At 43.8% G+C, this 24661-nt stretch overlaps 2 protein-coding genes across 5 annotated transcripts in view; both read left to right on the top strand.

Moving 5' to 3' along the window:
• LOC118210531 (ephrin type-A receptor 2-like) overlaps positions 1-2399 on the top strand; it is a 29671-nt gene extending 27272 nt beyond the window's left edge. Inside the window, exon 17 of the mRNA XM_035386788.1 lies at positions 586-2399. Within this exon, the coding sequence (XP_035242679.1) occupies positions 586-694 (109 nt within the window). The 3' untranslated portion in view covers positions 695-2399. The remainder of the gene's footprint in view (positions 1-585) is intronic.
• A 5548-nt stretch (positions 2400-7947) lies between these two features.
• On the top strand, positions 7948-24661 carry LOC118210538 (protein FAM131C-like). Of its 4 annotated transcripts, XM_035386803.1 has the most exons (8): positions 7949-8102; positions 16926-17053; positions 17155-17222; positions 18025-18080; positions 18682-18772; positions 21057-21281; positions 21486-21584; positions 22654-24661. In XM_035386803.1, the coding sequence occupies exons 3-8, from the start codon at positions 17192-17194 to the stop codon at positions 22908-22910; spliced, it is 759 nt and encodes a 252-aa protein (XP_035242694.1). In that variant the 5' UTR covers positions 7949-8102; positions 16926-17053; positions 17155-17191; the 3' UTR covers positions 22911-24661. The 4 variants fall into 4 exon arrangements, with proteins under 4 accessions (XP_035242695.1, XP_035242694.1, XP_035242693.1 ...); XM_035386804.1 differs by lacking the exon at positions 16926-17053 and having other exon boundaries at positions 7948-8102; XM_035386802.1 differs by lacking the exon at positions 16926-17053 and having other exon boundaries at positions 17097-17222.

The following is a 24661-nucleotide window of genomic DNA, read 5'->3' as shown; positions in this document are numbered from 1 at the left end:
TGATGGGACAGGAGTGAATGATGGCTGGCGAGGGGACACAATGCGGGCCTGTCCCGGTGCAGAGATTTTGGGCCCGTGTGCTGGAGGCTGAAGAGGAAGTGAAATGGGAGAGGTGAAAGGGTCCGCAGGATCACGGCTGCCTCTGGCAAAAAGCCCATTCGCTTCCATTTAAATGTTTTTATATGGCACTGCCCATAAATCAAGCCCGGAGGACCGGGGGTTGTAGAAGACATAAGGAAACAAACAAGAGAAATGGCCCAAAATGCCATGAAACGTCTTTGGGACGTTTGTCATTTTTAGGGCCCTTTTTATAATTCCTGTCCCGCGTCCGTGGCCGCGTGGGAGCGCTCCTAAAAAACACAGAAAATATTTAGGGTTCTCCCAAACGTGAGCTTGCTTGCCAGACAGCTGAGATTCATGGTTAGGCTGGAGAACGCTCATTAGGCAATTAAGGCCTTAATTGAAATCGTCTGTTTTAACTGCGCATGTGGCGTCCGACATCTGACTGCCGTTTTGTGTATTGTAACGAGCTCGACGAACGGCGGCAGCGACTCAAAATCTCTGCTCCCCCTCTGTGTCTCGCAGGGACATTCGGAACATCGGGGTTCGGTTGCCGGGACACCTGAAGAGAATAGCCTACAGCATTCTGGGCCTGAAGGACCAGACCAGCACGCTCAGCGTCTTCGCAGTGTGAGCCGAAATCCGACGGCACTCTCCGGAGCTGCAGCTCTTGCACTGAACTGGGGCCGTGGACCGGCCGGGCAGGGGAGGAACGGAGCTACGGGGTCCAGTTCTCTTAACTGGAAACGAAAACATCGCCCCTGTGAAAACTGACTGAAGAGGCCCCGCGAAGCCCGCTACTATGGACTCCGACTAGCGACCTCAGCCCGACTCACTGTACTTATAAAATGGCAAAGGGAGATTAAAATGCCTCAAAAAGGACAAAATAAGCTTTTATATATCAGACTTTTTAAAAATATTAACTGACTATATTTGCTATACATACCTTTTTGTAGCTGTTGTACAGTTCTTTTCTCCTTGCGCGGTTTTCTTTTTATTTTTAAGCATGATTTGCGAAAGATGAGTAGATTGTAAATGCTACATAGGTTATTATTCTGGCAGCCCAGGAAGATGAAGTTTGAATGTGGAGTGATTTCAGATGCCTTGGGGAGCTTGCCATGTTTGTGTATTTATTTATTTTTTTAGACTGGGAAGCTGCAGCCTTGAAGGGATTTGCTGATTTATGCCGAGAGCTGTTTGTTCGTAATTCTGCAGATCATTTAAACAATGACTCACCAGGCAGTAAGGCTAGTTGCGAGGAGATTCAGTTGTTTTTGTTTTTTTTTTGTTTTTTTTTTTTTAGCCCTGATGGACTGTTAACCTGAGACTTAAAAAAAGAAACCCAGCACAGACGTTTACCTACAATCATAAAATGTAAACTCTTCCTTCTTCCTTAGCTGTCGAAGGTGCTCAGCTGCACGAGACCGCCCGTGTTGAACACGAACCGCGTTTGTGTGTTTGTGTACAGCTGAGCACCTTCAGCTTCAACGGAGCTTCTGTGGGCTTCAGACCCCTGGTGTGGGCTGTCCTCATTGGCTCCCTGCTGTGCTGCTTCCTGACGGGGTGATCATGAATTCTTTCACTCCTCTGTATCCCGCTGTGTTTGTGGGAGCAGGGGGAAAAAAAAGCAGTTTTCTGATATTTTAATTTAGAAAACTTGGGAGGGCAAACGTTTACATGGTCTCCACGTCTAAAGTAATGCAATGCGATCAGAGCCAGACTGCAGGTTTCTTGAAGCTCTGTAAGCACTTACCCTGTTGGCTCACGTCCTCTCAGAAAACATAATTTATTTGCCCTGACGTTCAAGACATCTGGCGACTTACCTGGAGCTGAGAAACTACGTCCTTCCATCTGAAAATTACCGGTGTTCGCCCAAAATTTGTCTCGCGGCGAATGGCTGGAAGCTTTTAGGACTTGAAGAAGCGAATCTCGATTTTTGGTGTTTCTCATTACTTCCCATTGTTCCCCAGTATCAGTCCGAATGTCCTCTGCCAGAGGACATTTTTGTGATTTTTACTGAAGGGCAGTTACATTTGTTACTTTGTATGAGAAATTCACTTTAAAAAATCATCGGTGGCTTCCCCTCTGAAAATTTTGCAGTTGTAATATGATGTAATAACACATTATCTTTCTTGACAGGATGGTGTGGTTGCTCCTTCCATATATACAAGATTTAAATCAATATTCCAAACTGAAAGAGAGTAGCCCATTTTTTTGTGTTAACTTTATTTAATATTTATTTCTTTTTTTATTTATTGTTTAAAAAACACTTAAGTTGGGACTTGTTTTGTAATGAAATTTATTTTTCTGTTCCAATAAAATCTTTTGTCTAAACTTTGTACTCATTGTCTTTGGATTTTTGCCCCTTTGAACACGTATTTTATAAATGTACACTATATGACCAAAAGTATCTGGACACCCCTTGGTCTGGGGTTTTGGGCTAGGCCCCTTGGATCCAGTGAAGGCAAATATTAGTATTACAGCATACAATCACATTCTCCATGAGTCTGTGCTTCCCCTGCAGTTTGGGGAAGACCCTTTTCTGTTTCAGCATTACAATTGAGAACGGTGTGGATGAACTTGACTGGCCTGCACTGAGCCCTGACCTCAACCCCATCCAACACATTTGGGATCATTTGGAAGAAAAAATGTAACATTTGTAAAAATTAAAAACATTTTATTGAACAGAATGTTACAATTGCTTACCTTGATAATTAAACAGGGAGCATGAGCCTAAAGAAATTTCATATCACACCGTAACGTTGTTAATCAACCCATTCAAACTGCAGGAGTAAGAAATTACTTTATTTACCTGTTGGTGCTACAATAGGCACATGTTTGGGACTCTGTCTTGGGTATACACCTTCTAATCTCAGATAAATGGAACTTAACGAAGAATGGAACCACACTTGTGGTTTTATTGTTTATATTCAGAATTGAAGTTGAATAATGCAGATACCATTGTCATAAGTATATCATTATCAGTTCAAAGAAGAGAAAAAAAACACACTAAAAGGAAATGTAAATATTGATTTAATGAATAGATTAAAATAAAGTTATGGTAATTCAAAAAGCATAACGTGGAACCTCATTTAAAAAAATTGAAAGCATCTAAGTTCTGTTTCTTGATAACAAAGTTTGGAGTCACGATTCTTTGGCTGCCTTTCTGCTTTTTAATGTATGTCAGCTCTTTTAACTTTGGTTAAAAGCCGTTTCATCGGCAGGAAATGAAATTTCTCGAAATAGCCGTGGGTCTGTGTGTGTGGAAAAACACAAGTGTTCGTACTGCTGCTAGAGCAGTAGCCCTTCAAAGCTTTTTAGTTTTCGTACTGTTAAATGCACTTTAAAAAAAAAAAAAGAATTTTCTTTCTAGCGGGGCCTAATGGTGGGGGGTGTGGGTGGGGGGAGGACGGGATGCTAAAGTAGAAGTAGACCAAATGGACGTTTCTTGTAAATGGCAAATTAAGTGAGGGAGCAGCAGGTCCTGTGAGCTTCAGCGGGCTGCCCCCGCTGTTTTTGGTTGACTGCAGGCATCCACAGGTGGGTGTTTAGCTGGGTATGAATCTGGTCGCATTCATTTCAGCAAATGACATTTCATGTAGCGCTCTGGGGTCATTTATCTTTTAGCTTGTATGTTTTTGCAAACCTCTGTATAGTATTCTGCCTCTGTGTTTATGGATGTAAGTCTATATATGCACAGATAATGTCAGTTTTTATTTTTATAAAGATGACTGAAGAATTTTTATGGGTTTATTTGGAATGGAAAACAAAACAGGAGATAATTGAGTCATGTTTAAGCAAATATGTAAGCTTAACAAAACGTTAGATAAATTGTAACCATCTATTTTTAAACTAAATATGGTTATGAAGTGTGCAATATTGTGTAACATAGATATATATAGACATATATATACTGTATATATGTGTATATTTTATGGTATTTCATTATGCATTTATGCATTTTTGAGTTACAATGATCTCCACATCTGTACGTCGCTCTGGATAAGAACATCTGCTGTGTGGCTGTAATGTAAATGAGATGTAATGGTATTTATCTTTGAAAAATGGTATAAACTAAGAATTCAGGAGTGTCTGTATGTAGTGCACATTTACAAAGTGCAGCTGTGTTTGTTCTTGTGTGCTTGGCTGTGGATATGACAGTGCTTCTGTATGTGTGTGTTCCTGAACATGTCCAGGTGCATACTATGTGTCCAGCTTTACATATGTTGATATATATTTGTGTTTGCATTTGTTAACATGTGCATTGTCCTGTTTCTGCATGTACATGTGTGTCTGTCTGTGTAATGTGTGCGTGTGTGTGTGTGTGTAATGTGTAGTGTGTGTGTGTGCGTGTGTGTGTAATGCGTGTGTGTGCGTGCGTGTGTGTGTGTGTGTAATGCGTGTGTGTGTATGTGTGTGTGTGTGTGTGTGTGTGTGTGGGTGTGTGTGAGAGACGGTCAGCTCAGGAAAAGGCTGCAGTGATGCAGTTTTACACATGGTTGTGCTTTCCGCATGGGGCAGTGGACTCGCGTGTGTAGTGTGCGTGCGTGCGTGTGTGTGCGTGTGTGCGTGTGTGTGTGTGTGAGACGGTCAGCTCAGGAAAAGGCTGCAGTGATGCAGTTTTACACATGGTTGTGCTTTCCGCATGGGGCAGTGGACTCGTGTGTGTAGGGTGCGTGCGTGCGTGTGTGTGTGTGTGTGTGTGTGTGTGTGTGTGTGCGTGAGAGACGGCCAGCTCAGTTGAAGGCTGCAGTGGTGCAGTTTTCCACGTGGTTGTGCGTTCTGCGTGGGGCTGTGGATTCTTCTGTGCGGGGCCTGTGGCTGCCCTTCCCAGATCTCCAGCTCTGTTCCCCTTACTCTTTTCTACCTCTTCCTCATTCTCTATTCCCTTTCTTCCTCCTCTTGTCTTTCTTGTTTTTCTATTTTTATACGTAGCATGAAAGCCAGCGACCGTTGGAATTCACATTCCTGTTAATTTTAGAGGTGGGTTCCTGACCAAACACCCAATATTGCTCTCTCTCTCTCTCTCTCTCTCTCTCTCTCTTTCCTTCTCTCTCTCTCTCTTTCTCTCTCTCTCTCTCACACACACACACACGCACACACGCACACATATATATTCCTCCCGTTCTCATAGACTAATTGAAAGACCAAAGCTCCCGTGCTGTTTGTGCGTGTGCTTGCTTACGTGCGTCTTTGTGTGTGTCTATGCCTCAATTGTACAAAATCTTTATAGGTAGTATGACTGAAAATGATTATCTTCAATGAAATAAAAACATGCTGAAGAAAGATCTTTAAAAAATGGAATGGTTGTAGGATATGTCCCATGGATTACAGCACAGTTACAGCTTGATTTCATTTTCTCTGTGGAAGGAAAAGAGAAACATAAACAGAGTCAAGTATAGTCATTCTGAAGTAATCTTAGCATAAATACTGTTTTTTGAAAGTGCACTTTCAAATTTTTTAAAATTTATAGGTAACCTGAGGGTAATGATTATTGCTGTTTGTAAAAATGTTTCTTTTGTTGTTTCCTTCAGAAAAATAAACTAAATAAAATTCAAGAAATGAGAGGAATAAATTATACGAAACATACAGCGAGCTTCATGTGCAAGGGCTTGAAATTAAATTATACCTAGATCTACTGTAATGAGAAACATCATTTCCAAGTTGAACTCCTCTGCTTCAATTATGCCTGACAAGCGAAACAAATGTTAAATGTAAATAAGCGTTCTCTGAGAAGTTCTGAAATATAGCGGAATTCTTTGTGACATCCCTACAAGTCCAGAGAACTTTGCGAAATTCAGACGGAGAGTTCCTTGATCATCTGGTGTGCTGTCTAAAGTTCTTCGACTGGAACATTCAGAACTGTGGTTCTTTGACTGTCACTGCAAGCTGTGTGAATGAACCACATGAACTGCTCTGTTGTGACATTGCAAGTTATGTTACTCTACCCCTGAAGCTGAAATGCTCTAATTTGATGTGCTTTATTAATATTCATGAACTTAATTGGCGTAGGAAAATATGTGCCCATGGATATTTCGTTTTTTTTTTTGCCTCTTCATGATATATTCATAAATTGTAAAGGAGGAAACTTATTTTACCAAATACAACCTCCTGTTTTCAGCAAGAAGACAAGAAGGAAGGGAGGAAAGAAGAAAAGAAGGAATGAGCTGGCCATCTGGTTGCTCTATGGAATCTGTGTGGTCAATTCTTATTGCATATAAATACTGAAAACCACCTATTAAAATAATTTTACCTACAAAGAAAAAGTCACAAATGAATGATGCCCTGCAGTTTCCTGCTTCAGTCACCACCAAGCTTCGCCAGCTATCCACCTACATGTCGCACGGCAACCATTTTGCACCAGAGGACTTGCCATACTCCATCTTGTGGTGCCAGAACTAGTCAACCAATTAAACAAAATGGTGATTACACAGTCAATTTCAGGGATATGAATTGCCCCGAACACCTGGGAACACTTCCCTCTTTCATTTTCATGACATAAATTAGACAGGACCTCGACAGAACTTCTCATCTGAAAGACAGACTGCAACACAAACATACGGTTGCTGCTCTTGGACTGAAAGAGTTTTTTTTGAGGGGGGGGGGGGCATGGAGGAGGGAGCTGAGTCATGGGGTTCACCTGTTAAAATAGAATTAAAGTAAACAGTAGATCATACACTGCTCCCACCAGACTATAAAAACACTGAAATAGTATTTAAAGAGCGAAATAAACATAAGAAAACATTACATATTTGACAGCATCAAATGTGCAGTAGCAGTTTGCTGATTTTTTTATTTTCTGCGTGTATTTTGGAAGGTGAGGTAACGACCCACATAATATCCAGACAATCTTATTTATACGATGTGGTATAACCCCGCCAGTTTAGAGAATGTGCTTTGGTAATAAACCAACTGTCAGTTACTATTTCTGATTAATCACAATCTCATTTAGGGGGATTCTAACTGCAGCCAGTAAACCCCTGGTGGAATTTCCAGCTTGGCTCCAGCCAATTGGTCCAGCTGCGTATAATCTGGTCAGGTTGGCAACATCATGGTTGAGATAGCAAGTATCCTAGCAAGGCCATGTCCAGCTAGTAGGCCAGCTTGCTACAGACAACAGACCACCACCAAATTCCAGATGGTATCCAGCTGGAGCTGAAGATGCGATCTTAGGCTGGTAGCTGGAATTTCCACCAGGGACATTCTCTGGTGGTGCTTTGGTAGATTATATACATTTGACCACAATTATGTTTTGCTTGAAAAGTTGGTAGGATTACTGAACTTGCAAAAAAGTTTAGACAGTCAGCGAACCATTTAATCAAGCTAAATTTTCCACTGAACCGCTGTGTAAATGAGAGAATCTGCAACATTTTTGATTTGACTGAAATATCGCTGGTGATCTAAGAACATGTAAAATGCATGTAAAACTGTTTGTTAACGATATCTTAATCTAGCTACAAAAATTATGATATTCTCTTGGCATTGCTGGGAAATTCTACAATACCATACCATACCATAGACCAGGCTTAATTTTCAAATATCACGATCATTAATAGTCAAGAGACAATGTGGGATGTACCCTCTACCGTTTGTTTTGATCCAACCAATGAACAACATAAGAACAGTTCAGTGGATCCAACACCTGTTACAAAACAAGAGGGTTTCTAGTTGGCCTGAGGCACATTTTAAAGTGTAACTTTTACTTAGCACCCCAACGAACGATGTGTGAGGAAATTATGTCGGAATTGGATTTGATGTATTAAAAATGATATAATTGCAGCGCGACTCGATCTCGTTATTTCATTAGCCACGCCCATGTTACAACCGTGATTGCGGTAAAAATCCCGGAAGTAACGTAACGTAAGGGAATCCCTGACACGAGAGACAACATTCAAACTAGAGAAATTACTGGGGACAAACCAGATCGAACATAATGATTTGAATGACGAAGAATTACAGTTTTACGATGATTTTCAGCCTGCTGTGGGCTCAAGTGACCGGGAACAGGTGATGCGAATTGAGACGTGATTTGAGAACTTGTGGTGAGTTGGACAGCTAACTACCTTGGTGAATGGTAGTAGAGCACCGCAGCTGTGATGCTACCAAACGTTAGCTGTCTCTCATCAGCGCTACAGGGGAGGCTACTTCACCAATCAAGTTTTCTTATTGCATTGTATTTCCTTTTATTTTCCTGCATTGCTATATTTGTTGCAAGCTGACTACTAGTTTTCTATAAATGCTACTTGGTTAGTTTGAGCAAGGAGTCCCTTAGGCCACGTCACTGGCCTAGATGTAGAAAAAATCCATTATGAAGGAGGCGTGGCTTAATAAGAGTCCAGTTTCCCTGTATTTCTACCCTTGCAGGCAGAAGAATAGTTTCACATGTATTATTATTATTATTATTATTATTATCGTCTCCAGGACTCCAGCAAGTCCCTAAAACATATGAGCTGAACAGACTTTAAAGGGTTGCAATAACAATGTTTGCAAATAACCACTTCCTGTCCTCATTTTTCCAGTGAGTTGACTCTGGCAAAGTGCTGGCAAAGAGAGCTCACAGTGTCCAGCCTAAGTCAACAGTGCCTCTGAACCTCTGGGCAGCCTGTGAGGGGGGACAACAAACTCTTTGTTGGACTTCCTCTTGAACTTTGCTCTTTCCAAGAAAATATCTCTGCTGCCATTGAAATCTGTATTTGATTTTTTTTCTTTTTCCTTTGTGGCTGTCACAATGACGATCATTATTTTATTTAAGCATTCAAATATAATGAATGTGTTTTTCTTAGGATTTAGGCTGACAGACAAATAGTTTATTTGATTGACAGGCACCCTTGTACAGGGAAGGTTACATGGCTTACTCTTAACACGTTTCTGATTTACACGGGTGGGTATTAAGACTTAAGTGCATTGCTCAAGGGTACAACAGCAGTGCCTCGCCCAGAACTTGAACCTGCAACCTCTTGCTCGCATGTTTCCGGACCACAGTGCCAGGTCGTTTCAGTCCTCCCCTAGTCACTTCCTCGGCACAGTTTCTCCACCTCCGTGCGGGTTTTCTCCTCCTCGTCCGTGTAATTTTCTTCAAAGAGCGTATTTATAGATTTAATGCCCTTCGCCAGTTCCCCCCCGCTTCCCGAACCCTCTCCTGCTCCGGGCCCTCACACCTCGTTTCAGGTCGGGGAACCCCTGGAGGGAACGCGAGAATCGTGACACACACACACACACACCTGACACACACTCACTCTCGCAGGGCTGTCAGAGAAACGGGTGATCTGATTTACGCGGTAGTCTCTTTCCCAGCCAGTGTGTCTGTGCGGTTATTTGCGTGCCTGTGTAAAGGGCGGTGTGTGGTGTGAAGCATTTGTGAAGCATTGCTTTGATATGTTTCCAGGGAAGTAATGAGCGGGGGGAGGGGTGATTACAACATTGACTTTGATGTTTGCGGTAATCGGAATTATCAGCACTTCCTTGTCAACCCAAGATGCACAATGAGCTTCTAGCTCTCAGATGTATGAACTTTCAGGGGATAAATTACTGAAAGTGATTACACTCTAAAATTACACACTGTGAATCCCTCTGGCAGTTGTTTTGTGTCATCTCTCACATTCCAAAACTAAATGTACTTTTTGCTGACTAAATTTTGATTGAAGGCTTAAATATTGAAAAAAAAAGCTACAATACATTAAATTAAATTGTTAAAATTTTTAAAAAGCAGCTTGTTAGTGCTCTTCTTTAAGTAATCAAACATGGCTTCCTCTTAACGTCTCCTTAAAAAATATTTACTGGAAATTCAACACCTGCATTTTGGGAATAAAGCTCATCAGTGAAGTAACCCAGCTATTTGGCCCATGGTTTTGCTATGTCAGGGCAACGTGAACAAGACCTCATTCTGACAAGTATGCTCTTTCACACATCATCTGTAAACTTTATGTCCTGCTCATTCAGGAACTTAAATGTCTGACACATTAACAGCCCGCATAGTTTCATGCCTTGTATTTCCCTCCCGGGCTATAGCCTGAGTTTAATAGCGCTATTGTTATTGGTAGCATTATTTATGGGTATAGAAATATGTAAACTGTATAGAGATGGTGGCGGTCAAGAGAAGACAAACTGTAGATTCCTGCCAACAGTCTCCTTTCAGTGGAGTAATAAAACCTGTCCTGACAATGAGAGAGTGGGAGGAGGAGGCAAGAAAGATATAAACAGAGGGAGTGAGAGAGCGAGAGAGAGAATGAGAGGGAGACAGAGAGAGAGAGAGAGAGAGAAAGAAAGAAAGAGAGACATTTAGTACTTTAATCTCCACTTCCACCCTGCCTTCCTACAGTGGCTTAATGCCAGAGACGGACGGAGGGAGACAAAACGACGGGGGGGATGGGGGGGGGGGCAGGCCGATGTCCGTCCACCTGGCCTGGACCGCAAACAGCGATAAACAGGAAGCAGGCGCGGCGACAGCGGCGTAGCGCTGGAGTCTGATCCCTGCCGCCGGGAGATAATGGGCCTGGTGCATGCGCCTGGGTGGAGCGCAGGGGATCAGTCGCGCAGGGCCCGGTGTTGTGTAAACTGTGTGGCGGAACTCTCTGCAGGGAAGAATGAAAGAACAGACCATAATTATGACCCTGGGTTTCCTACCCGGCTACACCTTACTCCTACAAAAAAAAAAAAAAAAAAAAAAAACCCCTCCTTTACATTCCTGCAGCCTGACTCAGGCTTTCAGTCCTACTCACAGAGATCCGCGGTGGCTGGAATTACAGCCTTTATCGTGCAACCTGCTCGTCAGTTTTTCAGTTGGTCGTCTGGCCAGGGTTGGGCTGTCCCGACTTCTTGAATTTGAAATGGTTTCCGTAGAACCAACGTTGGCAAGAGGCTGAATCATCTCTCCTGGTGGCTCTTCTTTTTTTTTGGTTCTCCAAATCCACTGGTGCAGGCCAGGAATTTGAATGCTTTGATTCTGTTCTATGGAGAGGTGCTGAATCTTTGGCAAATAAATGGAATTTCGACAGGTGTGGTGTTTTTTAACGCATAATGTGTAGAAAGGAATTGTGTGTGATCAGGAACTCATTTCTAACAGGAGTGGTGTGTGGCCAGAGAGACTGACAAGGAGAGATCAAAATGAAAAAAAATATTATCACATAACATTAACATTTCAAATTATGAGTAAATCTTGGTTTTATACTGAATTGTTTTTGTTAAAGTTCACCTAAGGCCTGCCACACAAATGAAGGGAAGAGAATGAGCAGTCATGAGCTTGGATAGTGGACTCAGACTGGAAACTCCATGACCTGGTGCAATGGAGGGTAATATATGACTGTGGCTAAATCATGCAAACAAAAGAATCCGGAGCTGGAAAGCCCATAACAGTAATATGCAGTCAGGAGAGCTCAGTGGGATTTTACAGGTAATTATGGGATGCTTCAGGCAGCTGGAATTTTGTAACAGAGCAATTGTGAATATTCAGCATAGTAAAAAATAAACATAAAAACCTTCAAGCACTGGATTCTATTTAACCATTCCCTTCAGCTTGCTTCTACAAATTTATAAAACTAATAATTTTGTGAGTATCGTCTTATTTTTTTTATAGTATGTATTGTTTAATATTAAGTTTGTTTTCACATTTCCTGAAATGTCAGCTGAGAGGAGATTTGCATTGGGTGTCACTGGAAGCAGGAACACTGAATGTGCCTTATGCTGTTCGGCTCAGCTCTTCAAGTAGCAGTCGAATAACAGGTATTATTTCAGAGTTTTTAAGCCCATTGTTTCGCCTCTGTGGCAATGGCACTTAACAACGGACGCGTGCGTGCCGCGACACGGCCTCAGTCTCGCTACACTTTCAACAGACATTTAGTCTTCTGTACTGCGCCCGACGGGCAGTGCCCCGGAGGGAGGGGGTCTCCTCCCGCCCTCCCGCGCCGCGTTTAGTCTCGCTTAAGTGACTCAGACCCGCCAGGCGGTTTTTGGAGAGCGCGAGTGCCGTCTGCAGTCTTTTTATGGCCGCGGTTGGAATGTAAATAGCGGCTCGCGTCGAGACCGGTTGAGCCCTCGCGCCCTCGTCCGCGTCTCGGCCTTCCGGGTCCGGGTCCCGGAAGGCCGCGGTCCCCAGAAGGCCAGGCCCCAAATACGAGCCTCGATTCGGGGGCCCTGGCTTTATCGAGGTCGCACGAACAGCCTGCACGATTCCCCGAGAGGAAGTCACTGTGAGAGCTCTGGAAAAAAATCATCTATAATGGTAATATAATGCTGCCATATTCCTCTCTCTCTGCCTTGTAGAGCGTCTTTCTTTCTTTCTGTTCCTTTTTAATTACATTTGCACATTGTTCTTGCACGCATTGGTGAAAATGCACAGTGTTCTGGCCTGTAAGACTCATGGGTGATTGCAGCTTGCTCCTGTGAAGATTTTCAGTGGGTCTGTGACTGACTCCATCCCTTTTCATCAGGGTTTTGTGTGAATTAAGTGCCTCTCACTCTGTTAAATAATACCTGACCTGAGTCCATCCACAAGGTGCTGCACAAGGTGTTTAACTCTCAGGACGAGCCTGGCCTGGGTCCAATTTGGGCTGTGAGCTGGTGAACCGGTTCGGCCCACTGTGAAGCTCAGCTGCTGTGCTGTGTCCTGTCCTCGGACCCCAAACCCCCCCCCGCTGAGAGCACAAGGGAAGCTAGAGTAACAGACGAGTGTCTCCAGGTTTATTTCAGACCTGCACGCACCCCCAGGGCGAGCGTGCCTTAATAGAGGCGTGCCGCTGGGGGGGGGGGGAGGGGGGAGCGCGGTGCTCATGGGGGCCTGGAGGGGGGGGGGGGGCAGGGGGGGGGTTCGGGGCGGAGCGGGGATTCCCGCAGACGCGTACGGTGCCGGAGAGAGAGGGGTCACTCGGGGTTCAGCGCTGAGTGTGGGGCCCTGGGAGGCCGAGGCCGGGCCTGGGGTGCGGTGGAGGGACGCGGGGGGGGGCCCGGCCGCCGGTTCGAGGCCGAGCGGAATGCGCGGCTTCCTCCGCTAATGACAGGTGTCAGGACAGGGGCGCTAAATCAGCCCGGAGCCTTTCGGCCCCCTCTTTTTTCTTTTTTTTTTTGAAGGCGGATTCCTTCCTCCGTCGCCGTGTCAACGGGGTCAGGGAAACTCTGGCAGCAGGAGCAGCAGGAGCAGCAACTGCAGGCCCGCGTGGGCCTCGCCGCTCTCTCTCTCTGCTGGAATGCGCCCGGCGAATCGAAACCCTTCATTAGCGGTGGTGACACGTTACCTTTTTCTCAGGAGGCCGTGTACGCGGGGGGGGGGGCGGGTTGGTTTCGGTTTTTTGGGCCGAATGCTCCAGCTTTGAGAGGGACTCAGTTTCAGGTGAATGTCTTGGGCGTCTTTCGGCTGATCCTTTGGGTGACGCATCCTGCGCTGGTGTGGGGTTTGTGTTTCCCACAAGCTTGTGTGTGAGCCCCGTAGGCTGTTTTGCCTGTTGCCTGATGCAGTGCATTCTGCCATTGGGGGAAAAGCATTTTTTAAAAGTCAGCGTGCGGCAACATTTCAGGAGGATTTCAGTGAACAAGAAGCCATATGCATAATTTTAGATCCCCCCTTCTCCATTTGCATTTACAAAATGAATAGCACTGTTATTTTGTTCGGTTTTCAACCAAGTCCTTGGTGCTAAATTTAATATTTGGTTAAATCCTGAAAATATGACTTGTGTGTATCCTTGATTTACATTACATTACATTACATTACATTACAGGCATTTAGCAGACACTCTTATCCAGAGCGACTTACACAACTTTTTACTTAGCATTTACACTGCATCCATTCGTACAGCTGGATATATACTGAAGCAATGCAGGTTAAGTACCTTGCTCAAGGGTACAACGGCAGTGTCCTACCTGGGACTTAAACCAGCGACCTTTAGGTTACAAGACCAGCTCCTTACCCATTATGCTACACTGCCGCCCTGTGATTTGGGGCTGTGTTTCTCAGCGTTTCGCCGTTAGGCTCGGCCGCACGCTCGGCCAGTGAGCAGGAGAACCGTAACCGTCCTCCGGGGGGCGGTCTCATCGACCCGTGCGTGTGAGCAGGCCGGAGAGGAACCACGCGGACCGACAAACGACCGTGTCATAACGCCGGGGCCTCCCCGCTGAACCGGAGAGGAAGAGCCAGTCAGGCTGAACTGAGAAGAATCCGTACGTCCGCGCGCTCATAAATATTCAACACCCGTCATCCATTTTTAATAAGCAAACTATTTCTGTCCGCCTCTTTCTATCTGGTGCCAAACCTTGCTCATTATTATTGTTTTTTTCTTATTTCTTTGCAGACATCCAGCACACCATATAGTGAGAAAACATACGACAAAATTCAAATGGGAATATTTTAAATAAAAGTGTTAGCATTTGAACAAAAATAAAGGAATGTTCTGCTTTTCACTGTACGGTTGATATATTTTCAAATAGTTTAATTCTGCACATGGTTTGCAAAGGACATCTTTCCCCAGTGAGCTTCATCAGTAGGTCATGAGAAGCAAGTGGAAGGTTCTACAGATTAAATGAGTTTCTCTCTTTTTTCCACTTTTCTCACATAAGCTGTGACCATCAAAGCACATCTGGGCCAGTTAATGAAACATTAAGACTATCCCCACATGACTCACAAAGGAGCGAGACTTTGCTCCACTTAATAACCATCATCTGAACCTCTAGTTGAGGTTTACAAAGTTGGTTCTAGATGTATTCTTACGTTTGTTGTACACAAAGTCTTTATATTTCTCGTCTGTTCAAGTGTCGCGAATTTGCTCTTTGGGGGGGGGGGGGGGGGGGGGTTTCTGACGCAAAGGGCTTCAAAAGCTTTCAAGGTATTTTTCAGAATTACTGTATTTTTTAGAAGAGAAGGAGAAAGAATAATTGCCTAAAATTTGGATCTTATTTTATTTCATTTGTAAGTAGCAGTTAAGAAAAAGACAAGCTCTACTTTACAACAGGTCTAATTTGTGCCATTAGTAGCCTATAAGCAATTGAAAAGACAAAACTACCTTAAAACACACACACACACACACACACACACTAAACATTCCTGTCCTTGTTACATAGCAATACTACAGTGCTTCAGTGTACAGTATCTCATGCAAGTCTGCCTCCACAAATACAGAAGCCTGTCATTTCATCTAAGAGCCACAAGGTGTCAGGCTTCTTCCATTCGTATGCTGTCCGGATTTAGGTTCATAACTGGCTCGCTTTTCTAAGCGCACGATCCCTTCTTCCAGAGCTGGTTATGAAATCTCTGTCCCCAAATACCTTTTATAAAAATTCATTGAGTGAGATAGCTTTATTTAACAGAGCCTGTTGCATTTCATATCGCTACATCGGCTGAATTTATTCTGCAATTTTACGAGACAAAATAACGTTTGCGCACAGAAACTGGAATTAGGCCAATTATGCCCTTCATCATTTTCAATAATTTGGGTTAAATTTGAGATAAAATATGTGGGGAAACCCCAACTACTCTTTTTATTTCCAGTCACACTTTCCAGTGTCCTTAACGGAGGTGCAGGGAAAAGTGAGGGAGAGGAACATGCTGTTGACATGGAAACAGGAATCCCCGATTGTTCGTAGATGACGTCAATGGAGTGTCGTGCCTGTGCGCTTGTTCTGTTTGCATCCCTGTTGCGATGTGGATACTCTTAGCGAATACATAAACGAATCTATCCAGAATCTGTTCTATTATTATTCAATTCTGTTTGTACACGTTAAGAGAGAAATGCCATCAAGGGTGAATATGCACCTGTGCGTAATACGAAAAATACGCGATAAATTATTTCCTTTAACTTTTATAATCAATTAACAACGGAATGAGCAACACATACACATGCACGCACACACACTAGACAGAAGCAGAAAATCTCTTGGTGGCACATGTATACCAGCAAACAGAAAATAAATACTTTTTTTGTTGAAAATGTTCCAAGTGAGATCCAGGCTAACATGGATGTAAAGGGAATGTAAAGACCATGTTCAACCGATGTTTTAGCAGTTAACTTGTACTTTTGAATGGCCACCCTGGCCATCTTATTCTGATAAGATGTACCCTGGTGCATGTGCTTTGTTCCAGTTCAAGGCGGTATAGGGCATGCTCATTGTTTCTGTAAATCTGTGGGCCTTTGAGGATTTACAATGAGCATTGCATGCTATAGATAAGCAGAGCACCTTATGCTTGCATTGCATTTACAGGCTATGAGGGGCACTGAGGTGCTGTTGCTGGGTCTCAATGTGCATACAGTAGAACAGAGGTGAGAAATGAGGAAACGTGTGAAGCTGTGCAAACACATTTTGCAAGGAATTCAGATTCATTAATTGTGATGATGTTCAGTTTCTCTGAATTTTAATGTATTTAAATACTTATGTGTATGTGCGTTTGTGTGTGTGTGTGTTTGGGTGTGTGTGTGCGCATACGTGTGTGTGTGTGTGCATGTTTCTGTGTCTGTTTTTTAAAATTTATCTGTATATGTAAGTGTGTGTGTGTGTGTGTGTGTATGTGTGTGTGTGTGAGTATGTGCATATATCTGTGTATGTGTTTGTGCGCGTGTGTGTGTGTGTGTGTGTGTGCATACCCGCACAATTCAGTAGGTATGCAGTATGCATAAACCTTTGTGTGCTTGCTGACATCAAGTCTATTTGGAATGGTTCTAATGAAAGGATTTAAAAGCCTTCTGGCACTCGAAGGGTTTGGGTCCCCACGGGGAAGAGGAGGAGACGAGGAGAGGTGCTAGGAGGTGGGAGATGGAGACACCAGTCTGCCTGGTACTTTCTGTCTCTCCAACATGCCAAGTCGTCCCCCTCCCTCTCTCTTCTTCCCTCTTTCTCCCCCTCCCCTCCTCCTCCCTCTCTCTCTGTCTCTCTCTCTTTCTGTCTCGTAGTTCAGCGGCAGCCCCAGATTCGGCAAACAAAGCCAGTGAGCGCACAGAAGGGACTGCCACACGCGTGAACCAGCCCTCCCTGTCTCCACTCTCTCTCTCTCTTTCTCTCTCTCCGCCAGTCCCTCTTTGTGAGTCCCTCTTTCGCGCTCTCTCATTCCCACTTTCCAACAGCATGGTGACGACCAACAGATAACTTCCACCGCCCCCCCCCCCCCTCCCTCCGTCCCAGCCCTGCTGCCACCCTGCCCAGGCACCGCCTCTTCACCATGGGAACCTGCCTCTGCAAAGGTCATAAAGGTCAGTGTCTGTCTGTCTGTCTGTCTGTCTGTATGTGATGTCACCAGCCCATCTAGTCTTAGTCCTTGTTTTAGGAGTTGAGAGGCTATTATGAAGGTTCACTACAGTACAATAAAAGATGTTCATTGTGTATTCATTTCCAAGATTTTATTTATGCAAGCTAACAGACATAATATAGCATAATACAGGTAAATGTAATATGACACAATCAGGCTGATGGAGAGCATTTATCATTATTGAACACCTGATCGTATGTGTCAGTTATTTTTTCCTAATGCTGCAAGCTGTATTGTCGCTGAGCAAGCAAGAAAACTGCCTCTCCTGAGGTATTGCTAATCATTAAAAAAATACGTGTTCCGTTATTTTGAATGGCACGCAACGTGGTTTCAGTCAGGTTCATTTTCTCTGGAGTGTCTGTCTTCAAGCTGACAAGAAGCACCAATTTGCATGCTCATTTGGAGGTAATGTAAGTAAAATTAAATGTCAGAGTGCAGCGTGAAAATAGACCGGAAAAGCAATTATAGCACGAGGGCTGTGCTTTAAAAATAGAACTGCCTTCTTTGATCAATTATAACCTCACATTGATAGAGGTACTAAGAATAGCACATGTCCACACTTACCATTGTACTCACACTGGTACTGTTTAATGTGTAAATGTTTTCAGCCATGGAATATATAGATTTTACTTTTAAAATCTTTTTTCTGTCATTGTGCGTTTTGCGTAAAATTTTTGCTGGAATGCTAAACGAGCCACAGGTGTCCAAAGTAACCCCCGCAAAATTGTTGCTTGCCTGTTTCCCAGAATATCTCCAGAGCACCCCCAACCTGTCAGCGCCAGTACTGCAGTCCTCTGCCGAGGTTTGTGGCCTGCGTGGAAAGAGGGAGGTGTCTGAGGGAGGGAAAGGACAGGAGGGAAGAAAGCTTGGGGAGCTCAGATGTGTAAGGGCAGTCGGAAAATATAGTTACATTTGAGCGTCGTTGATGTTCTCCAGTTTCTCAGCTTGTAGGATATGTACAGTATGCTAGTGTAAAATATCATATGGAAGTATTGCATGCACAATGTTTTCAATTCATACATTTATGTGAACAGCAATGTACGTGCAAGATGTTGTATAAATAGAGGCAGGAATGAGTCATTAATCTCAAACATTCATTAATTATCACTTTTCCATTTTATTTCTCACAGCTTCTATAGTGTGCTAATTCAGATTTTTAACAGGTGGTAGGCAGTTGAGAACTGTTGTTTGAGTGTGTGCGTCTGTATGTGTGTGCAGGGGTTTGTGCATTTGTGTGTGCGTGCATGTGTGCGTGCGTGTGTGTGTGTGTGTCTGTGTTTGTGCAGTTGTGTGTGTGTACATGTGTGTATGTATGTGTGTGTGTGTGTGTGTGCGCGAATTCATTCATCCTTCAGACATGTGTGTCTGTTCTGCTGTCCCTACATATCTGTCTGTGTGTCCAGGGTGGCTACCAGTCATCAGGCACGACGTTTTCGGGAAAAAGGCGGGACAGCGGCTATGGCATCGGCGAGCTGGCTACTTCCTCCCTCATAGGTGAGACTTCCATGCCCATATATGTACATGTGCTCATGTATTCACACATGTGTAATGGCTGGTGGCCCTCTATGGGACGTATTTCAGTTGTGTGGGGGGAATTCAGTTTTTTTGGGGGGTGAGGTGGGGGGGGGCGAGGGGCCCCCGGAAGCAGGAGAGTATATGGCGGCCTAGCTATCCGTTATTGGTAACTAGATTGATTGTGCAACTTTCGTTTTCATTTTTCCTGGACCATTGACAATAAAGGCACATCTTAGCCAAAAATACCTCTATGCATAATCAATAGCGTTACGCATGCATACAAAAACATGCAAGCTCATGTGCACACAAACACACACGCACCCACACGGAATGCCTGACATTGATATCCTTAGTTTAGTTTTCATCGGAAATCAGTAATAAAAGAAAGTGGTTGTTTTTTTTTAGCAGTGGTTGCTGATGTAATCAGGCATTCTCGTTCTGATAGACTCTCTCTCTCGCTCCTGCTCTCTCTGTGCCTCCCTCTCCTCCCTCTCACCTCTCTGCATCCCATGTTTTTCCATTCCCCCATTAATTTGGACTGAAGACCACGCCTGCATAATATTAGTTCTTTCTATTATAATTCTGTCACTCCGCAATTCTCCATGCTCTACCGAGTTCTCGCCCCTGCTCTCTCTGTTGCAATTTAAATCTGAATCCCACAGTGTACCCACTGGAATTGCATTTCTCTAAGCCAGAGCATCACCAATGGGTCAAATGAATGTTACCCACTCACTAATAATGAAATATGAATATGACTTTCGGCCCAAAAGTAAAAAGTAAATTAAAAAAAGAACTATGAACTTGGACTAAGAAACCAATATGGACAAATAGGAACATTCAAAGACATCTTCACAGAACTACTTTAAAACTGTAATTGAGAAGTGGGGTGTTTGTGGGCTATAGTCCCGTAGAGGTCCTGTGGACATAGATCCCAGGGGGTGATGGGGGAAATGTCTCCCCCACCTACAACTCCCCCAATGTAATCATTTTTGATTGGGTGGTACTGTTAACCGTTAATGCCTGCCCCCACATCCACCCCCCCCCCAAATTTTTTAAAGAACATTTGTTTGTTGCCCCCCCCCCCCCGCCCCAAAGTTGAAATGAGATCTAGGTCCTTGGGTGGTCCTCAGATTGGGACTGCGTGGGAGGGGGATCGGTTATATTACAGCTTTGGACTGGCTGTGCTTTTCTTTTCCCCTTTATTCTGCAGATGGTTCAAAAGACAGGTTTTTATTTTCCGTACATGTTGTTCCGTACAAAATTAGATAGCTATTTTCTGAGTAGGGATGTTAAGTATTGAATAGATGTTTCTAAATAGAAATTGAATACATTTTTTTCAAGCAGTTTTTCTTTCAGTTTTTCAAATGTAGAAAAATGACACACACACACACATACGCATACACACAGACACCACACAAGCACACACACGCATACACACGCATACACACACACACACACACACACACACACACACACACTCCAGCTCTGTGTCTCTGTTCAGAAAGTTGTTTCTGAAGCCATTATCACTTTTTCAGTCAGTGCCAATGAAAGCTCTTTTAATCCTGGCAGTGTAATTACATAGTCAGTCAAAAAGAGTTCTATCTCAGTACATAAGTGGAGCAAATGTGGGTGAATTTCTTGGGGAAATGGAGGCTGGGGAAGAAGAATTTATATTAGAATTCTGTTGGCTGCCTCCCAGTGGCCAGTCAGTGGTATTGAAATCATGGCTAACTGTAATGGTGGTTTGATTGAAGTATTATTATTTTTTTTGTTGTTGCTTTTTTTCTAAAACAAGCTGCAGTGTATGCACTCTGCCGATCCTCTCACCTGCGACCCATTGGCTATTTTCCCACAATGCCGCTCGCAGAGCACCAGAGGAGAATGAGCAGCTGTTGGGAGCGAGCGATAGCTCACACTGATGACAGCTGGTAGCCGCCGCACTGTTTTCAGACGTTTATGCAGACATAAAGACCATGGAGGTCTCTGGCTACCCCGTCTCCAACAGCACAAAGCCACCGGATTCCCAATCCAATAACTGGAAAATGGCAAAGACCAGGCTTGAACCATGCTTGCCATGCAATGCTCAAGACAGCCTGCGTCTGTGGCTAGCTCCTTCACATTTACAACCAAGCAATGTTTCTGTCCCTCTGATTTTTTTGTTGTTGTTGCTGCCATTATTCCTCCATTACTCCTACCCTTTCTTTTGCCTAACTCCTTTCTTCCTTCCTTTCTTACTGTGCCTCCCTCCCTCTCTCCGTCGCAGGTCTGGTGGCCACCATAAAGGAGCACATCACCAAGCCCACCGCCATGGCGCAGGGTCGCGTCGCACACCTCATCGAGTGGAAGGGGTGGAGCGCTGGGGGCGGAGCCGGGGGTGACTGGCGGAGGGAGGGGCGTGGCTGGGGCGGGGCTGGGGCGGAGCTTGCGGAGGATGAGCAGCTCTACTCTCACCTGGCTGAGGAGATCAAAGCGGCTCGCTTTGCGGCAGGTCAGCCTTTAGCGGTGCCGCTTAGGCACGGAAAGACGCTTTAGTTAGCCAAACTGCTAATTGAACTGATTGTACTCTAAATGTGCATGTGCATGTATTGACATTTATTGTGCCATTCTGCAACTTCCCCAGAGGCACTGACTCTCTCTCTCTCTCTCTCTCTCTCTCTCTCTCTCTCTCTCTCTCTCTCTCTCTATTTCTCAGGAGTAGCGGAACAGTTCGCCCTTGCTGAGGCCTCCATGTGCGCCTGGTCACCCCAGCAACAACACAATGAGCCCAATGGAACCTACGCCCCTCTGCAAGGTACTAACCTCAACGCTGACTCAACCCTCTGATACTAACACCAACACTGACTCAACTCCCTGATACTAACACCAGCACTCACTCAACTCCCTGATACTAACCCCAACACTGACTTGACCCCCTAATACTAACCCCAACACTGACTCAACCCCCTGATACTAAACCCAACTCTGACTCAACCCCCTGATACTAAACCCAACTCTGACTCAACCCCTGATACTAAACCCAACACTGACTCAACCCCTGATACTAACCCCAACACTTGACCAAACCCCTCCTGTTACTGATCCCCATAAAGAACCAATGACCTCCTGATATTAATCCATCGTCTACTTCCCATTGATACCATATGCAGCTGAACTCTATTCATCAGACTGTTTCAGTATTCCTTCCACGCTTGAATATATTGACATATTACAAATATATTAAAATATTGAGTCAAACTACTTTCTGCTAAATACACACTGATCCATCGAGCAATGCAATAATGTACTTTTCTATGTAAAAATTGAAAAAATAGGTCAAACAGCTATTAATTTGAGAGAGAGAGATGGGAAAGACAGGGTCCAGCCATGGACATTAAGGTGCTTCCCGCTCAGTCCAGACTGCTGCAATCCATTAATAATGCCTGCCGCTCACTCTGTGCCCATATATGTCTGCATGAGCATGAATCTCCTCGTAATGCCTGCCCCGGACAATGCAATGTGACAGCAGCTCATACGGATTCCCCAGGGGAGTCACCAGGGAAATGAGAATTAATCAAAAGGTGAACTGCCTGGACAGATGCAATGCCCTCACCGTCACATAGTTGATAGGACTTACGTGTGCATGGTGTGTCACTGTCCTGTACTTTCTATCACAGCAAAGAAGCCCTAGGGATAAAGGACTTGTGACTGGGAATGCTTGAGGTGGTTAGAGCTTATATTTTGTAACCAGACCCCTTCTTCCTCTCTGTCTCATCCCTTCTTCTCTGCCATGTCCTCTTTTTTGTTTGTTTGTCATCATTTTGCCGTTATTTTTCGACGGTTTATTTTCTGGGCTGTTTTCTTTTCTTCTTCTTCTCTCTCAGACCCTGATGGCCTCTTTTTCTCTCGAATCCTGCTGGACGATGTAGGCGCGCCTCAGCGCCTCTATAGCATCAGCCAGGATGTTAGCCAGGACTCAAGCCCCCTTCCCTTGCCACCCACAACGCCATCTTGCTCGGCCAGTTCCCCCTGGCAGCCAGACGCACAGCACCCCCTGCAGGAGAGGAGGACCTTCCCCCCCGACGCCATTCGGCAAACAGACAGTGGCTCCCTCTCTGAAGATGAAGTTTTTTACAATTAGATTTAAAAACTCTCTTTTTTTAACTTCGTTGTTTTTCTTCCTCTTCTTGTACCCATTATAGGCATTAGCTCACAAGAGTGCAAATGGCCGCCAAGAACCATATTTTTCATAAGAAGGGGTCAGGTTGGGAAAGCTGTTCCACTGGAAAGCCGTCGTCTCTCTTTCCCTCCCATATTGATCTAGTGACTCAGCTTGGAGAACTGATTCACATTTCGACCCACTTGAACAGCTACGATGGATGATGTAAGGCACTCTGCTAACTTCAATAGGAATCGATTGAGAAACACTGGACAAAAGATTCGGGTTGTGCTGACGGAACGTCCGCTTCCTCTCGATGTCGCTTCAGTGACTGACTGCTGGTCTCTTTGTCCAATTGCTGTACGTGGGGGTCAGTCTGAATAAGGCCTTTGTGTTGTTTGTTGCCCTAAGGTGTGAACTAAAGTAGGTGTGACGTCATCAGCTACCACTGAACATTGGTTATTTTCTTATTGGGACAATAATTTATAGACATTGAAAAATCAAACAGATGGACCAGCATAAAGAGTGGATCTCAAGCACAATCCATGCACCGTCCTCTTGTGTCCTGTGACTGTGAACTAATTCTTACTCGGTGTTGCCTATCATTTTTGCTAATTTCCACTAAAGAGGGACATCAAAATCACGCTTGTAGTTTGAAAACATGGGATAGATTCAGGCATTTAATGATTCAGTCCTGTTGCTGACCCGTAAATGAAACTTCATCATCTGAAGCAATTCTAGTGGCAACCATAAAGGACCGACCAGCTATGGCCATCTCAGCAGACAAAGCTTGCATTGGAAGAACACTGGCCACTGGAAATTTGTACAAAGTTGGATATATGTATATAGTTTTACTTACTCATTTTAGATGTTTGGATGGGTTTGAATACATCTATGCGGATCACAGTCCATTTCTACAGCACGATATTTGCATCATTTTTTTGTATTTGATACCAGAAATAATAACTTTTTTTTCAACCTATTCCAAGGCTGATCTGGTTGGACGTAATTCCCTAATTAACTTGCATGAATGTGGTAACCTATTTGAATATGGTATAATAAGGCAGCTAAAAGAATTACATTGCCCATGAAAGTAGAATGCCGAAACCTTTTAATATAGCCTTGCCCTTATTATGAAAAAGTGAAAATGAAAGGAAATAATTTATGAATGAATAATAAATCAAGAACAGACAAAATATTGCATAAATATCTCATCTTGGCTGATAGGAGTTTGATGCCATATAACACATTGTGTGGGTTTATGACAAATATTGTATTTATGTTTTAGATGTTTTCAGTGAAACGGCAGCTATTAATCAACATCATACAAAATATGAGACATGAAAATGTTTGATTGATGACCGTCAAAAACAGAAAATGGGTGCCATTTTCAACCCAGAGCCTTCAACAGACAGAATTACTGACTGATAATTACTAGCAACTAGGATGTGTGTTTGTCAGAATATTCTACAGTGAGGACAGGAGAACACTGTATAACATGAAAACAGAATTTTGTAGCGTGCTGTTTTTTGGATGCAGAAATTATATGATTGCATAAATTGTCAAGCTGAATATAATTTTGAACAAAGCTTGTGAGACACAGAGACTCAAAGTCAAGTATTTGTATATTATTGTTAATCTGATATTCTTCTACGTTTGTTTAATGTTTCTATATTCAGTTAACTGTAGCATATAAATGTTTACAAGTGGTTCAGTTCATAAGAACAAAAATA

This window comes from Anguilla anguilla, chromosome 13 (assembly GCF_013347855.1).
Source record: "Anguilla anguilla isolate fAngAng1 chromosome 13, fAngAng1.pri, whole genome shotgun sequence".
In the NCBI taxonomy this organism is placed as follows: domain Eukaryota; kingdom Metazoa; phylum Chordata; class Actinopteri; order Anguilliformes; family Anguillidae; genus Anguilla; species Anguilla anguilla.
Note: the sequence above shows the minus strand (reverse complement) of the source record. Positions and strands in the feature narration are given on the sequence as shown.

Bases quoted from the DNA above. Each gene is read 5' to 3' on its own strand.
- LOC118210538 (XM_035386804.1), top strand. From the start codon at position 17,192: ATGGGAACCTGCCTCTGCAAAGGTCATAAAG. The intron at 18,773-21,056 runs GTGAGACTTCCA...TCTCCGTCGCAG, and splicing joins GGCTACTTCCTCCCTCATAG to GTCTGGTGGCCACCATAAAG. The intron at 21,585-22,653 runs GTACTAACCTCA...CTTCTCTCTCAG, and splicing joins AACCTACGCCCCTCTGCAAG to ACCCTGATGGCCTCTTTTTC.